This window comes from Eleutherodactylus coqui, chromosome 6, assembly GCF_035609145.1.
Source record: "Eleutherodactylus coqui strain aEleCoq1 chromosome 6, aEleCoq1.hap1, whole genome shotgun sequence".
Classification (NCBI taxonomy): Eukaryota; Metazoa; Chordata; class Amphibia; order Anura; family Eleutherodactylidae; genus Eleutherodactylus; species Eleutherodactylus coqui.
Window position 1 is genome coordinate 135,726,092 of NC_089842.1, and position 18,138 is coordinate 135,744,229.

Sequence of the window (18,138 nt, forward strand, 5' to 3'; positions counted from 1 at the left end):
CCAGAGGTCAAGGTACACATTGGTAAGAATGATAAAGTTAGAGGTATGTGTAAGGTCCTTAAAACAATTCCAAGGAAACTAGGATGTAAGCTTATGGCAAGGATCTCTAAAGTAGTATTTTCTGAAATACTACCTGCACCACATGCCACACTAAAAAGGCAGCAGGAGATTAGGGAGGTAAACAAGTGGCTGCAGAGTTGGTGTAGGAAGGAGAGGTTTTTGTTTGAGAACTGGGCCGACTTTGCTGTCTGCTACAGGTTCTATCATAGGGATGGGCTGCATCTCAATGGGGACGGTGCAGCTGTGCTGGGGGAGAAGATGGCTAAAAGGTTGGAGGAGTGTTTAAACTAGGGACTGGGGGAAGGGCAATTGCAGAGACAGAGAGGAAGATAGTGTAGACTGCGATCTAGGACTAAGTAATGAGAAGAGAGGTGGAATGATGGGAGGGGTTAGTACAGTTAGAACTGGCAGAGCAGTTAATAGGGATACACTTAAAATAAAGACGAGCCAAAACTTTTTATACTGTATGTTGACTAATGCTAGAAGTCTGACCAATAAAGTTGATGAACTGGAGGTAATAAAGTCTGAGGAAAACTACAACATAGTGGAAATAACGGAGACCTGGTTGAATGAAAGTTGTGACTGGGCAGTGAACTTACAGGGTCACAGTTTTTTCAGAGGAGATTGTAAAAACTGGAAAGGGGGAAAATCCTATTTAAAGCCCACATTATGGGAAGATATATGGGAGGGAGATGAACATAGATGAAGCAGCAAAACACAATGAGGTAATTATTATGGGGAACTTGAACTATCCAGATATAAACTGGGAGGCTGAAACCTGCAGATCTCAAAAAAGTAACAAGCTTCTGTCCATAACTAAAGATAATTACCTTACCCAATTTGTTCAGGATCCCACTAGAGGGACAGCCATTTTGGACTTAATATTAACCAACAGACCTGACAAAATAACAGGGGTGCAGATCGGGGGCACCTGAGAAATAGTGATCACAATATAATAACTTATCTTTCAAGAAAGAGTTTTATAAGGGAACTATTAATATACCAAACTTTAGGAAGGCATAGTTTGACCAGCTCAAAGATACCATTTACCTTATTGACTGGGACAATGTCCTCAAAAATAACAGTACAGACAATAAATGGGAAATGTTTAAAACCACCTTAAATACTTACTGTGAGTCTTTCATACCTTACAGGTATAAACTGGTTAGGAGTAGGAAAAAACTAATGTGGCTTAATAAAGATGTAAAGGAGGCAATTAACAACAAAAAGAAAGTGCTTTAAACTATTAAAACAAGAAGGCAGCAAAGAAGCACTAACAACTTATTAAGAAAAAAATGAATTATTTAATAGCAGATAAAAGCAGCAAAGGTGGAGACAAAGAGACTTATTGACAGTAAAACTAACCTTAAACTGTTCTTCAAATAATAACATAAACTCTGAAGTCTAACAGAAATGCAGAGCTACCTTAAAAAAAGATGAAAATAGACAAATCACCAGGCTCTGATGGCATAAACCCCCTGGATTCTAAGATAATTAAGTACTGTGATAGACAGGCCCTTGTTTCTTTATGTTTAAGGACTCAATAGTGATGAGGTCTGTTCCACTAGATTGGCACATAGCCAATGTGGTGCCGATATTCAAAAAGGGTTCAAAAAGTCAACCTAGAAATTACAGGCCAGTAAGTCTTACTTATATTTTGGGTAAAATGTTTGAAGGGTTTCTAAGAGATGCTATCCTCATGTACCTCAAGGTAAATAACTGTATAACTCCATATCAGCATGGATTTATGATGGGTCACTCCTGTCAAACTCATCTGATCAGCTTTAATGAGGAAGTAAGTTCTAGACTGGACCGGGGAGAGTCATTGGGTCTTGTGTATGTTTTCCAAAGCGTTTGATACTGTGCACCATAAAAGGTTGGTATATAAAATGAGAATGCTTGGTTTGGGTGAGAATATGTGTAAGTGGGTAAGTAACTGGTCAGTGATAGAAAGCAGAGGGTGGTTATTAATGGTGCATACTCTGATTGGGTCACCATTACTAGTGGCAAACCACAGGGGTTGGTTTAACTGCTTCTTTAAGAAGCAGAAAGATGCTGGAGGTACCAGTGGCATAAAAGAGAAGATATGAAGGTGGAGCGGTGCAGTTTGGTTGCTTGACCTCTGACTGAGCAGCTGTTTTTTGTTTTGTGTGCCATGCTTTGCCTTGTTGTACCAGAGAGGTCAAGAGTTTGAGCTTCTCATGCTGCAGAGTTGCCGTATATGTGTTGAACTGAGATTTCTGCGAAATCAACCGGCTTTCTGTTCAAATTCCTTGTGACGCCTGTACCGCCGATGTCCCTACCCAACATATGCCCAACTCTTGAAGATACCAAAATATCAAGAGACTGAGTATTTGAAGTGTTCCTGCTCTATTTATAAAAGCATAGTTTTCTGGCAAATCATAATGTGAAACTGGCACAAGTTTCTGGCTAACCTGTCCTGAGCTAAACATGACAAGTGTCTTCATAGGTACTATGTCTGTCCGCCACCATCCTACAGAATCTGAACCTTCATGGGGCACAGCCCTTTTTCTCTTACTCCAGTGAATACGGTAAGACTCAATCTGGCGATTCCCAGTGGTGTTTTCCCCGGGTGGAACCTGTAGGTCCATAGGATCATATTACACAATATTTCATAATTATCATATAGTATTTTAGGCTCGTTCTAAATTGTGGATAGTAATCCTGCCCTAGTTTATCACAGTCCTGTGTGTCTCGTGCATGTGTGATATATGAGACTCATGGCTAATAAGCAATTATATAAGTAGATGAGAGCTGTCAACTATGTTTACGAAGAACCCATGATTTGTTTTAGTAATGTTTTTTTTAATTTTTATAAATATATGTAACCAATTAATTTTTTTATCTTAGAACATTTATTGTTATTTTTTGAAGCATGGATAGTTTGATGTATTTGTGCAGGCTGCCCAGCTGTGCCCATTGGAGGAGGGTGGCGGTCCAAACATGTCTTATAAATCACCTGTATAAGGTAAATCTACAATTGCATGAGCTGGAAAAAGGGATCTATATCCCAAAACACATTCTCAGTTGTGATCTGAACTGATCTTTTAAAGGTATCTTTTCTGATCTCAGTATGATGTGATGCATAGGATCCTATGGTTTTCTCTTGCTACATAAAATACCATTGAATAAAAAAAAAAAACTATCATATTTTCACTCTTTGTTTTCCACTCAGATTAAACCAGTAAGTCTCTACATCTAAAGTGGGCCTATTGAATAAACTACTGTGATGCAATTAGGGTATATTCACACATGACAGATTTGTTGCAGAAATGTTTGAAAGTAAAAATCAGTTTTGTTCATCTGAATGGGGTTGTCTGGCGGCAAGCACATGGATTCTGCAAGAGCCATTCTCATGAATGGAAATTTTTGCAGCAAATTTGGCATGTGTAAATTCACAAACCAGTTCATCTAACACAATGTTGACTTGCAACCAGAGAATTATTCTTTATTAAGATGATTTCAGCAAAGTGAACACGACTCCTACATCTTAGTGTAAGAATTCAGCTTGTTATACGAGGAGGTTGTTGATCAAGAGTATGGAGGAGGCACTAAGGAGGCGTTACATATCAGGGAACTTAAAACCAGTCAGGTCTTTCTCCTTACATCCTTGTAAGCTTTCTAAACTGTGTTCCTGGTAGAGTACTAAAATAAGACCTGCACAGTGTTGCACAAACCTCCATATCATGCAGAATCTAACCAAGAAGAAGGGGAACAATTCATTTGTCTGTAATGAGATATAGCACTTTGCAGTCTTTGAGAATTCAGTAGGTTGATGATGATGACTATATGGCAGAATGACTTCAAAATCAGGTAGATGATTAGAATAATTCCGATTATTGATACTGTAGTGGACCAGAGTTAGTGGGGCCCCTCTATCAGTGTGAATGTATTTGTCTTGTGCTTACTGTATTGTCAGTGTCTTCCATGTGTATGAATATGATGTGTTTTGCACCTCTGCAGCAGTGGATGTGTTACTCTCTGGATTATGTCTGGAAATGTATCTTTTGTATGTCATGTGACATTGTTATATATATGATTGCATGGTGATCGCATGGTGTGTGCAAGCGGTTGTTGTTGCTCTGGGCTTTTTCCTGGCTGATCTGTTCTGGGCTTGAGAGAGGAGTGCTATTCTGCAAGCGAACCATGCAGACACCATCAGTTCTGTGTGATCCAGAATGGAAGAGGCTAAGAGGTATCCAAAGCCTACCTTGGGCCTGCTTTACCCAGGAGATGCCAGTGTTACCCTTAAGCACTGAGAGAGAGAGAAAGAGAGAAAATGAGGAGCCACCATGCAGCGTATCTACTTCCAAATGTGAGTGATGGCCAGTAGAGAACTGGAGAGAGAAGGAAGTGCGTTTTCAGGATCAGGACCCACAGATAATGGGACTGTGGTTTTCCTGTCTACTCATGAATCTTCCCTGTCACACCACTTTGAGTTTTGTACTGCTTTCTTGCTGGCGTGTATTGCTGAACTGTACAAACTTATTCCCAGTAAACAAGCTTTACTGACCATTCCTGGTTTGGCTCTGGAAGTTAAATCCCTGTGTGTGGACTCTTTATTGCTAACAACTGGATTCACCGCAGAGGATGGAACGGTGCCATCACGAGTGACAAAAGGACTAAGGTAAACCATCAGTGGGTTAACCTATTTAATAGCCTGCCCTCTGCCCCTTGGATGTGTCCCTGGTTCCCCTTCGGGTGGTAGACAATAGTGCCACTGTGACAAGGCCTAAACTCATCCCTGCCATCTCCTAGGCTGGGGCCCGCTCCTCAGACGCTGCGATAGGCTGGGGCCCGCTCCTCGGACGCTGTGATACATGTGATGTGATCTACAATAAATGTAGACGTTTCTTTACTCAACAGTGGAGCTATCCATGACCTTACTCACCGCTGTATTACATAGGGGATTAGGCTAGAAAAAAGACAGATCAATTCAGTTCAGCCTATAATCGTAACATATGAATCTACAGGAAGGCAGAAGCTCTTATAAGGTGATGCCTATTGCCCCATATTAAGGGAGAAATTCCTTTCTGACTTCAAATACAGTATGGCAATGAGAATAAATCCCTGGAACAACATCCATTCTCCGGAAATTTAGTACCCATACCTTGAGATATCATTTCATTTATGAAAGGTATCTAGGTATAAACTGGATATACGGGTAAAGCATTAGTACAACTCTGAATTAAATATGCATTTTTGGTGCAACTTAAGAAAAAACCCTACTCTCTCTTATTGGAAAGTATACAAAGAAGGATCATTAAGCTAAAAAGCATGATATGCATGCATTTGGTTGTCTGCAGAAATATTACTGTAATTAGTGTGAAAAAGTAGAATTAAAGAGTATCTCCACCTTTGCTTTATGACATCTGTTTTGTATGTACCACTCCTCTGCTTACAGACTACAAACCCTGTGTAATCTTATATGGTAGGTTATCAAGAAATAGAGGACAGATAGAAATGAGTATGATTATAGGATAAGGGTATCCAGGGTTTGTAGTCTAAAATTTTGGAGACATAAAAACGATAGGATACTTTTAACTAAGGTGATTTGCAAAGTTGCTTCTTTTTATTTTGAATGCACTGAAGCAATACAATTATTGTTTGGACATAACTTTAAGTGTCAGCAATGTGATAAGCACTTTAGCAGATGACTCCTTTGTCAAAATACACATCTTGAGTTACTGGTTAAGCACAGTTAAAGAGTTAGTGTTACAGAGTAGTAGATCAAGTAACAGTCTGACCCATACTTGTCTGTTGACTGTTCTGTGCATATTACATAATGTCATCACGAAGGTACACGATGACAGTACCAGTCACAACTGTTTAAGTCAGAAGCAGGAGTTTCTTTAGACACCAAGTATATTTACACTGATGGGCTCAACCACCTGGACTCAAGGCCATTCTACTCTTCCTTGACTGAATGCTATGTGCCTTTCCCTCCTCTCTCACACTGCAAAGCAGGCATCTGACTAGGTTTCTCCATACTGCCTTCCTTCACCCATATGCTACTAGATGATTAGCTGTTCTCTGCAGGACACATGCTACTGAGACCTTCCCCTGGACATTGAGGATCTATTTATTCACAACTACTGGACACCGGTAAATTATATAACTTTTCTACAAAAGTTAAAGGGGCTGTTCCTAGAACACAGCTCCTGTTCTTATGCTCATATGCTGTAATGAGGAATATGAATGTTATAGGGTGAGGTCCCTTGCTTGAGACCTCCTTCTATGATCCGCAGTGGGCTGGCGGATTTCGAGCCGCACCCGTATTGCAGGATGGTCTTTCATGTGAATGGGAACTATTTGATACTACATCCTCCTGGGGAAATGCATGTCTGGCTATGGCTTTCCCTGAAAAAGCAGCTTTTTTTCCAGGGCTGATAGGAGCAGGACCTGAAGCAATTGGCAGTTTGCCTTGGGCAATACATACTGAAAGCTGATGGAACAAATTCTTTAACCTATATGCCTTTCCTACTGGACAGTAGGTGACCAATCTATTCCCTAATTGGACATCAGATAACCTACATTACCAACTAAAACGAATACCTACTCTCTTTCACCATTAGCAACCAAGGAATATTATCTACTAGATGCTTAATGAACCAACTGCTAAGTGGTGAATATCCCACAGAATATCCATCATCTCACATACAGTAGGCTAGCCCTAAATAACCTTCTAGACACTTGGCATTATAGTCTAAATCAGAGATGAATGGAATAGTGAACATTTGTTAGCTTTCCTCTAGTGTCCATCACAGACTGAAAGCACTGTAGAAGTGAAGCTGGGCTCGGGGTCAATTTGGAATCAAGAATCCATAATAGCAGCAACCGAGGGCTGAAACACATGGGCGTGTTTTTGTCCTGTTATATGGCCATGAAAATCACGGCCGCATATCGGAACAAAAGCAAACCATTGATTTCACTATTGGGATTGTCGTGCATTAATACTACACGTGAGAAAAGATAGGACTTGCCCTATCTTTCTTGCACAAAGTTAAGGCAGGACCTATCTTTCTGCTTTTTATTCAAGCTCACATGCTGTAGCGCAGAGTTTGAATAGTCAAAAAATAAAAGAATGTTTTGTGCGCTAATACACATACACTCCGTAGTGGCGAGCATATTAATGCATGTGCTCATGTGATTAAGACCTGACTGTGATTATGTGTAATAAAAATGAGAGTGCAGACAAAAAAATGGTATTCCCTTTTACCTCTAATCACTTTTTAATATCAGTTGCAAGCAAAGTTTATAAACTACAAGCAAGCATCTGCTTGGATGTAAAAAACAACCGCAACATTTGCTCCGGTGCAATGATTTATACATAGCATTCTTTTTCTTGACATGATCTTCAGATATAATTGATATTGTACTTAAAGTATCCCTACTTTACTACGAAGCTTGATCCTCTTTGTCCACAAATATTGAATGGCTTCTACTGCTGGGTATTATCTGTATATGGCTGTACACCGATTCTCTTGACCTCAACATATGGAATATAAAAGAAAACAGTTTCTATGGTAAACCTTATAGATATTATGTTAAGCGGTCCTTCGTTGTTTTACCGTTTGTACATTTGTACAAATTTCAGTACACACTGAAAATGTTACTAATATGATAAATGCCAGTTTATTAATGTTATATCTATTACAGTGCTTGAGGTTTATGCTTCAGAAAAGAGTTGGGAACACTTCTTCCTCTATGTGGATACTTGTTCTACAATGCATCCCAGTAACACTGTAAGCACTACTAGTTCTTGTTACTCCTTCGTGCTGGATATACCCCTCATGTAGCACTGCCTTGGGTTTTCTAGGTCCTAAAAAGTTGTGAAAACAGATGTGTAATGATTTATCTACCAAAGATATTAATAACTGCGAGAAAGCATTACTAATTTCAGCACATCGCTAAGGCCGGCTGCACACAAACAGATTTTTGCTGCGGAACCCATGGTGGGTGTCCGCACGGAGGATCCGCAGCAAATACCATTCAAAGCACGCTATGTAAAATCGCTTTTTTTCTTCACTCTCCCGGAAATGAATTGCAATTTCCATGAGCGGAAGAAAAATTGCAGAATGCTCTGTTTTTGTGCGGACTCCGTGCGGAGTCAATGGAAGCCGTCCGACCCGCAGCCCATCCGCAATTGACATTTCAGATAGAGTGCGGGTACCTGCGTCATCAGCTAGCGACGGAGCAGGAAAATCAAGCATTAAAAAAAAATCTGCACTGCACATGACCGATGGTGAGCGTCCGTGGTCATCCACAGTACAGAAGAAACAAGCATGCTAGGTCGCCGGTCATGGTCACAGCCAGAACCCGCATGTGGAATTTGGCTTCGCCGTGTACAGGCGGTCTAACATAGGGTCAACATGATAATGTGATTGCCAGTGTGCTGACTTGTCATTATGGCTCTTGGATGAGTGTAAAATCAGAGAAACTAATTTGTGTTTTATGAATTGTTTTGGGTAATACTTCATAAATTAAATGGCAATTAACAAAGTCAGGTCCATGAATGCTCAGAGTAAGTGTGTGCCCTTGTTACAGGCTAAGAGTTCATAATTAGCTTGTATGGCAAAATTAAGGTAGATGCTCAACTGAAATATGATTAAGGTTTTTACATATGCAGTGTAGCATCTTATTCTTCATTTGTTTTCCTTTTGCATTTACAAACTTCTTATCTGCCAATTTTCCATATTTCTGATCACACTAATAGTGCCAGTTTAATAGAAAATGTGGACCTGGACAACAAGCAAGAAGGCACTTGTCTAACCAAATGTTCATAATCAAATACTACCATACAATGCCTAAATAATTTTCCCATACGATGTCCAGACATTCACATAATACTGCATATATATCCCATATAATCTCACCATATAGTGCTAAAATAATGCTGTCATACGCAGAACACATACACTGAGCGCTTATTGTATTAGGGGCCTTTCAAGCAGGCAGAATTATCTTGCTGGTCACACCATAAACTATGGTAAATTCCATACCAAAATCCAAAGGCTACTTGTGGATTGTGATGTGCAATTGAAAATGGCTTAAATCTGCCTGGAATTCCACATCATCGAATCATCAATAGTATTTGGTTGGAAAATCCCTTTAATAGTTTCAGATTTTTTAACAACTTTAAAATAACACATAATATTATTTATCATTATTACATGTATGTAAGTTAATAGCCGTGTAACTCTTCTGAAAAAGTATTAACCGCCCTAAACTTGACCACCGATTTCACCTCCTACATTGACAATAACTGCAACTAAATACTTCTTATAGTTTGACATTCCATATAACTTTAAATCTCATCTATTAAGCCTTGTCAATATTTTCCCAAAGACACTAAACTATAATGACAGCAAACACAATAAAAAATATTGAAAAACTGTCTCAAAAGGCGTCTGGAAAGTGTTATAAAGGTCTTTAGAAGGTTATGGAACCTCATTCGATAACATTGAACCAATATTATCTCCAAATGTAAAAGGCTTGGTAGAGTGATCTACTTGCCAAAATGACTCCTAGGCTCATGTCAAGGACAACACATCCACGAACACCCAAGGACTGTTAGCAACTCCATAAGATAGACACTACAAGAATGTGAATAATCCTCAAACTATTTGTAATAACATATTGACAGATGATTGAGAAGTAAAATTCTCTAGACAACACTGATCTGGAATTTTTTTACCCCCCATAATAGAAAATTGAACTCTGCTGTTCAAGTGTGTTTTATCACAAGTGCAAGATCATAATAATAGCCAAACATGGCGGTGGTAGTGTGATGGTGTGGAGATTAGAGATAAGTGAGCACCCAAATGCTCAGGTCCGCGTTATTTGAGTTGAGCTTTTCGTAAAATTCGAGAGCTCTACTCCAGTAACGAACCTTGGGAGACTACAATGGGAGACTCGAGCATTTTTGTATGTGGGACGCTGGGTCCCGAGCTTTTTTTTTTTATTTCTTGGTTCGTGTTCTCTCTTTCTCTCTCTCTCTCCCATTCCTGCCAGACAAAAAAATTTGCCAATGTCGCGCGCTGCGGCACGGCGGGGAGGGGCCAAAACAGGCACGTCACAGCGGGGAGGAGCCAAAAACTGGGGCAAGGTCGAACACAATTTGATGTTCGTTCGAGTAACGAGTACCATCGAGTACGCTAATACTCGAACAAGCATCAAGCTCGGCCGAGTATGTTCGCTCAACTCTAGTGGAGGTATTATGTTTTCCAAGGAATTAAATAACTTTCCAATATTGAAATTCTCACTTTTCCATTCTTCTAGAAAATGTAGTAAGACAGTGTTCCAAAACACAAAAGCAAATCTACGTCTTAAAACCTATGGAAAGACAAACATAACATGTCAAATTGCTCTACTCATGAGTCCTGACATGAACTCAATGGAGATCAAGAGTCAGGCACTGAAATAAGCAGCAGAAGGATGTAAAATTATCAATGTGCTTGAAATAAAAGAGTTCCGCGAAGAAGGATGGGCTAAGATTCCTCACTAGTGATGTGAAAGACTGATATTAAATTATAGGGGTGAGGCATTGCTACTAAGAGTGGTATTACTATCATGGGTGATATGGGTCCTGGGTAACTTTTATTACTTCAGTTTATGAAATAATCATTTCACACTGTAATGTACGAATGCTAGCTTTATATTAAAGGAGATGTCCCGCGCCGAAACGGGTTTTTTTTTTTTTTAAACCCCCCCCCCCGTTCGGCGCGAGACAACCCCGATGCAGGGGTTAAAAAAACCACCCGCACAGCGCTTACCTGAATCCCGGCGGTCCGGCGTCTTCATACTCACCTGCTGAAGATGGCCGCCGGGATCCTCTGTCTTCATGGACCGCAGGGCTTCTGTGCGGTCCATTGCCGATTCCAGCCTCCTGATTGGCTGGAATCGGCACGTGACGGGGCGGAGCTACACGGAGCTACACGGAGCCCCATAGAGAAGAGGAGAAGACCCGGACTGCGCAAGCGCGGCTAATTTGGCCATCGGAGGGCGAAAATTAGTCGGCACCATGGAGACGAGGACGCTAGCAACGGAGCAGGTAAGTATAAAACTTTTTATAACTTCTGTATGGCTCATAATTAATGCACAATGTACATTACAAAGTGCATTATTATGGCCATGCAGAAGTGTATAGACCCACTTGCTGCCTCGGGACAACCCCTTTAAGGGTATACAGAACAGAGTTTGGATTTTCTTATGCAAACTCTAGTATCAGCTCTGTTAAAGGGGTTGTCCCGCGGCAGCAAGTGGGTCTATACACTTCTGTATGGCCATATTAATGCACTTTGTAATGTACATTGTGCATTAATTATGAGCCATACAGAAGTTATAAGAAGTTTTTCACTTACCTGCTCCGTTGCTAGCGTCCTCGTTTCCATGGAGCCGACTAATTTTCGCTGTCTAATGGCCAAATTAGCCGCGCTTGCGCAGTCCGGGTCTTCTTCTTTTCTGAATGGGCCTCCGTGTAGCTCCGTGTAGCTCCGCCTCGTCACGTGCCGATTCCAGCCAATCAGGAGGCTGGAATCGGCAATGGACCGCACAGAAGCCCTGCGGTCCACCGAGTGAGAAGATCCCCGCGGCCATCTTCATCAGGTAAGTAAGAAGTCACCGGAGCGCGGGGATTCAGGTAAGCACTCTCCGGTGATCTTTTTTAACCCCTGCATCGGGGTTGTCTCGCGCCGAACGGGGGGGGGGGGGGGGGGGGGTTTGAAAAAAAAAAAAAACGTTTCGGCGCGGGACAACCCCTTTAATAGCACAACAATATTGTAATATGGGTATTAAATTAAAATTGACTGCTGATAAACTTTTCATATGTCCTATTAGGGCATGTAAAGCTAATAAAGTGGACCCCCTGCTTAAAATTCTTCTCTTTTAGCCAGAGTCATAAGCTATATCAAGCATAGCTCTATGGCATTGACGACCACCAGATTCTATTGAAAGCAATAGATGGCAATTGATTTTTATAAATGTTAATTAGCATACAGTATTATGGAACCAAATTAATATTTTTCTTCCCTTAAATAGTGTAAGTACAATTTTCGGCCTGATTGGTATTGTCTTGCTTGCAAGATATGTCATGTGAAACAAGAAAACACAAATACCTTTCAAATATCAAACATTATTTCCTTTGCAACATATTATTACTAGCAGCTTAAAAGGATTCTGTCATCGGATTCAAGCAAGGGCAGCATGAACCCAGTACAGGATTGGCCATTACCCCTGTGACTGTTTTATTCTGAAATGCTGCAATGTTTCAGTATAGAGAGTCACAGAGACAGATAGGTTCTCATACTTCTAAACACAAGTCACTGTAGAGAACCTTTTACACGTGCTATATAGATCAATCTAAACTATAACTTTTAATAATATTTATCTAAAATTAAATGAAGGACCACAATACAAATAAACTACACAGACAAACTACACGTAACATGCATGGGTTAAGGATATTTAGTATGGGACTATACCCTTCGGGTGTGTTATTGTATTATCCTCAGGGTGTACACGTTAGATTCTGCCTCAATCACCTTTTGCCCCCGAACCTAAATAGTGTCTTTTCATGTAGATAATCGAGTATAAATGCCCCTGGCATCTGTTGGGCAAACTGTCTCCAAGTGCCAAGGAGGGTTTATCAATGTACACTTTATGATCTACTTGGTCAAAATAGACACGTTCTCCAAGGTAATTGTTCCTTGGGATCTGTAGGACACTAGGATATTTGGACAGAAAATTTGTTCATGTCCTATCAAAGCAGATTTAAGACAACCTGAAGTTTTAATCTTGATGAGATTAGGTCACATTTAGAGATGAGCGAGCATACTCGTCCGAGCTTGATGCTTGTTCGAGTATTAGGGTGCTCAAGATGCTCGTTACTCGAGACGAGCACCACACGGTACTTGTCTCGATTAAACGAGCACTGACCATTGAATTCAATGGAGCCGGCAATACAGCTGGCTCCATTGAAAGCAATGGGCTGCCGGCAAGCGCCGGATGAATTTTCGGGAAGGGCTTAAAAATATAAGCCCTTCCCTGAAATTCATCCAGAAATGTGTAAAAAGTAAAAAAAAAAAATATACACACCTTTCCGCTGTAGCCGGAGTTCAGCCGTGGCCGGCCAGCAGTTCTCCTGAACTGCTGTGAGTAGTATTCAGCAGCCGGGGATTTAAAATCCCCGCCTGCTGAATGAGCTGCCTCTGATTGGTCACAGCCTTACCAATCAGAGGCAGCTCTCACTCACCCATTCATGAATTCATGAATGGGTGAGTGAGTGCTGCCTCTGATTGGCTCAGCGCAGGGACCAATCAGGGGCAGCTCTCAGCTGTCATTCAGCTTAATAGTGAGACATCGGAGCCGGAAATGCAGCCCTGCATGTTGCTCCTTGCCTGCCCTATCCATTTCTGTGCTTTTTACATGACTTTGGTGATTTGCTAAGATTTTCACAAATGAAAACCTTAGCGGAGCACCAGTCATATACAAAAATGCTCGAGTCGCACATTGACTTCAATGGGGTTCGTTACTCGAAGCGAACTCTCGTGCATCACTGAGAGTTTGACTCGAGTAACGAGCACTCGAGCATTTTGGTGCTCGCTCATCTCTAGTCACATTACATTTAACGACTGGACCATATAATCATTCTCTTGATGAGATATATGTCCTAATGCCGTTCTTGTACTTTAGAAGAAGAGTGTGTTGCATAGACTTCTAAAGGAATTTGAATGCTTTGTCCTTTACCAAGTAATATATATTATGCAGACGCTTTCGGGGATCCTGATATCTAGATCTCAGCTTTCTCTCAAATTTCTCAACGCGTTTCCTCAGCAACCAGCACACTCGGGTGCTAATTCATCAGGAGTTTGATTGTTCCAGATGCTGTCCTGATTTTCAATATAGCACCTCTAATACAAGTTTAGAGATAGCTCTTACTCCCAGAGGCAGCATGGACCTAAATTGATTTGTTTCCCCTTTTTTTTAATATTAGCTAAACAGCTCTGATACTGGCTGACATCGCTTTTTTATTGCTTAGAGTGCACCGATGGTGCTCACACTCCTGGCTCCAAGAGCCTACTGACAAGTCCATATACTTTGAAGTTTGACTCGGAGGTGAGCTTCGGGTCACGGGAGTGGGCTGTGCTGGCCTCTCCCCATATACACTAGCTGTCACTCTGTTTACTGTTGGCAGGGATAGGCTGGCACAGCCCGCCCCATGTTTGAAAGCTTACCTCCAAGTCAAACTTCAAAGTATTTATCCTGAAATGTTACAGTGTTTCAGAATAAAACACTCACAGGGGGTGTTAATAATTATTATTCCTGTATCGGGTTGACATTACCCGTGGTTTGGGAAGCATGAATCCGATAGGATCCCTTTAACTACTGGAGCTATTCTTGAAACAGCAACAGTGTGCAACATGTTACTCTCCAGCTGTTGAGAAACTACAGCTCTCTGGAGGTCCTACCAGGAAATGGAGAGGAACCAGTTATAGATTTGGCAGTTTTTCAGCCAATTAGATTTAGTATTCCAAAACTTTTTGTACAATCCCAAACGGTCAACAAAAAGTATCTTTTACTGTTATCTTAAAATGCCACCTTATTATAATGACGCAGCTGGAAGACAAAATAAGCTACAGATGTAGCAGATTTTAACTTGTCTGTGATAACTGGTCAGAGTATGTTATCTTAAGCTATTAACCCCATAGTGACATGGACTATTTTGGATCTAAGGACGTGATGACTTTTTGGGGCTCTTCATCGCCACTTTTCAAAAGCCATAACTTTTTTATTTTTCCTTCAAGGGCTTATTCTTAGCGTGGCATGCTGTAGTTTTATTGGTACCCAATCTTTGGGTACTTATATTGTGTAACTCTTATTAAGAAAAAAACATTAATTTTGCCGTTTTCTTTTAAAAGCGTTAGGCTAGTTTCACACGGGCCATCGCGATTTTGACTTGTCCCACAATTTTTGAGCATCAGCGATGCTTTTTCTTGACAATATTCTTGCATTGCTGCTGCCCGCAATGGAATTGCGTGCTTTTTATTGTGAAAGTCAATAGGACTTTCTAATGCTAAAAAGGCATTGAATCGCATGAAAATCACAAGTTTGTGCGTTGTGAAGCAATAAAAAGGAGGCTCCATAGGGAAACAAGGGAGATAAAGAAAAAAAAAATCCCATGTTGCTGAAAGATTGGGCATGCCACGATTTTTTCTTCTCACAACATCAGTGAAAACATCACTAATGTGAAGGAAACCATTGAAAATCATTGGTTTCATAATTCTGTTTTTTTACCCACTTACATTGCCCGTGTGAAGGCACCCGTAATCATGCAGCATAAATGATATGATAATGTTTTTCCGTTGGCTGGTATGATTGCAACAATACCAAAATTATATATATATATTTTATTTTTTGGGTTTTTCCACTTTTGGACAATAAAAATCCCTTTTTTGGGTATATATTTTGTCCATTACTGCATTCGAAGTCCCATAAAGTTTTTACATTTCCATTGACATAGCTCTGTGAGAGCTTGTTTTTTGTGTCATGAGATGTAGTTTTTAGTCGTACCATTTGGGGGCACATCTGGCTTTTTTGGAAAACTGAAAAAAAGTTTTTTTAATAGCATTTGTCATGTGGGCAAAAAAATGTCAACAATGATCTTAGCATGTAAGGAGTTTACAGCGGCGGATTCGTGTTTTCACCGATCCGCACTGTTGTAGCGAGAGTCCAGCTGTCAGGCCCAAGTGGCTCCAGCTGTGGATGGTGATGGCACAGCTTCCGGCCTGTGTCAATCATAGGACGTAAGTGTACGTCCATTCGTGGGAACCCTTTCTTATGCAGGGTGTAAATATATAAGCCCTAGGGTAGAAAGAGGTTAAAAAGCTAGGTTAAAATCTGAAACTTTAGCCAAATGCAAATCTAGTAAAATGTTTGAGTGTACAAGAAAATTAAAAAAAATGTTCTTCATTTATAACTTTCAGTTGCATTTGTATGTTTAGTACAGAAAACAAAAAAACATTTTGTAGAATAGTTTTTACCTTTTATCACCTAAAAGCTGGACAGTGGCACCCATGAATCATAATGAAATTGCAGTATCACTGATTATAGTGGTTGTAGTATGACTTCAATGTTTCACTATAGAAGATAAAAGCGACCTTCCTACAATGACAACAGTTTTGTGGTGGCGGTAAGGTTACGTGTGACTTTTTTCCATGTTGTGGTTGCTATAATGGGGATGCTGCTTTGCTGTCATTATCTACATATATTTAAGGCCTTTCTGAGCCTATTTACCAAGATTTCAGTAGCATCTTGTTAGGCAAATGTGGCCCATCTGGGTGAACATATGTTAAGCTATTTCACGTAGGAAGCTACTTTATGTAGAAAAAAAACTGCAACAACTGAGCAATACAGTACTTGATTCCAGTTTTTAAAGGAATACGTTTGTGATATGACATATACTCCGGTTACATCTTCATTTCTGATGACCTGTGCAGGACGACACTTTTAGAAATTCACACCTGTAATGCTGAGTGCATTGAACTGACAAAAAGAAATATTTGACATTACATATTGAAACATAGCAACACTCTATAGATAACTATGTTGCAAAAGAACACCAACAGGTGCATTGTCAACCCTTGTGTATGCAAAAGAGTATAAGCAGAGTAGTATTAAAAGTATTGATTGGATGTCATTTCATAGAACAACACTGATTATAGCTTTATTATCCTTTACATTAAATCTATTGTCTATAACACCCTCATCATAATATCCAATACTAGCCACAAAAAGGCGAACATCTGAAAATATAAATTATAAACAGCAACATTGAAATTTTACTTTGGCTTATGGAACATCTTGCGAAGACATGAATATCCCTAATTCGGAACATTTGTCTATTTTGACCTGTTTCTTTTGTGAAAGTGATCTACTCAACTCCGAACTTTACTATGCCCAGAGGCAAGTTGTCTTGCATGTAAACAGCACAACTACAAGATGTAACAAAAGTACTATACCTCCAGGCAGCTCTGCGGGGCCACAGGTTGCACGGTATTCATCCACATCCGAGATCCACAGTTTCTTGTAGCAAAACTTCCATAGCCCAAAATGGGCAGCTTCACATGTCATACTGTTGTTCTGCTTATAGGTATTCACCTCAACCCAAAACTCTGTTCCAACTGCCAGCACAGACAGTGTTACCCCCACAAGGGCCACAAAAAAGGCCAATTTGATCTTGCCCTCTTGTGCATCAGTGAAGCCTTTTCCACGTTGTCCTCTACCTCTTCCTGAGAAGCGCTGCTCCTCCTCTTGTACGAAAAAATTAGGCCACATCATTTGTGTAGTGAGGCTCTTTTTTCTTCAACTACAAAGAATTGATGGCAATAACCCTTTAGGTGTACACCCTCTTCTTCTCTTCTCCGATCTTCCTTCTCTTTTCCCTTAGTATTTAGGTCGCTCAAAAGCAATCTGCTGTAAGTTTCACAGGCTACAGAGACGCAGCAGGGACATCAATGTGCTCGCTCCTTTTCTGATTTCGCTCTCCCCCTCTTGCTGTTACACACAGACGCACACACATGGCCTGGAAATAATCTCTGCACCTGTTACATTCATCACATCTCCCAGGCAGAGCTGTTATTTTAAGGTTCCCTTAAAGGCACTTGCCTCGTGCACAGGCGACAGAGATCAGAATGAGGCTAAGACAAAATGAAGTTAACTTATCCCAGTTCAGCCGTCTAGAATATGTGCACCTGCCCTGGGTCTTTCTGTATCTGCCCAGTATTGCATGTTCACATGTGCAGCTGCTGTATCTAGGCTGGATTTTTTTTTCTGCTTCTGCTACGATTTCAATGTCTTAGAGAAGAACTCGAATCCCAGAGCAACTTTCGCCTTGCTGTCACTCTTAACAGTCGCGTCTTTGGAGATTAGAAGGGCCGTACTGACTCCAGGCTTGCTCTAAGATTTGGCCTGACTATTGATTGAGACTTTACATCTCTAATTTATGAAAACCTGTAGAATGAAAAGAAATGTTGCTTTGAAAAAAAAACGCAAGGCTGA

General features: G+C 40.5%; 1 protein-coding gene across 1 annotated transcript in view; it reads right to left on the reverse strand.

Annotated features, from left to right (window-relative positions):
• CACNG6 (calcium voltage-gated channel auxiliary subunit gamma 6) overlaps positions 1–17,672 on the reverse strand; it is a 99,428-nt gene extending 81,756 nt beyond the window's left edge. Inside the window, exon 1 of the mRNA XM_066607720.1 lies at positions 17,100–17,672. Within this exon, the coding sequence (XP_066463817.1) occupies positions 17,100–17,418 (319 nt within the window). The 5' untranslated portion in view covers positions 17,419–17,672. The remainder of the gene's footprint in view (positions 1–17,099) is intronic.
• Positions 17,673–18,138: the final 466 nt, after the last annotated feature.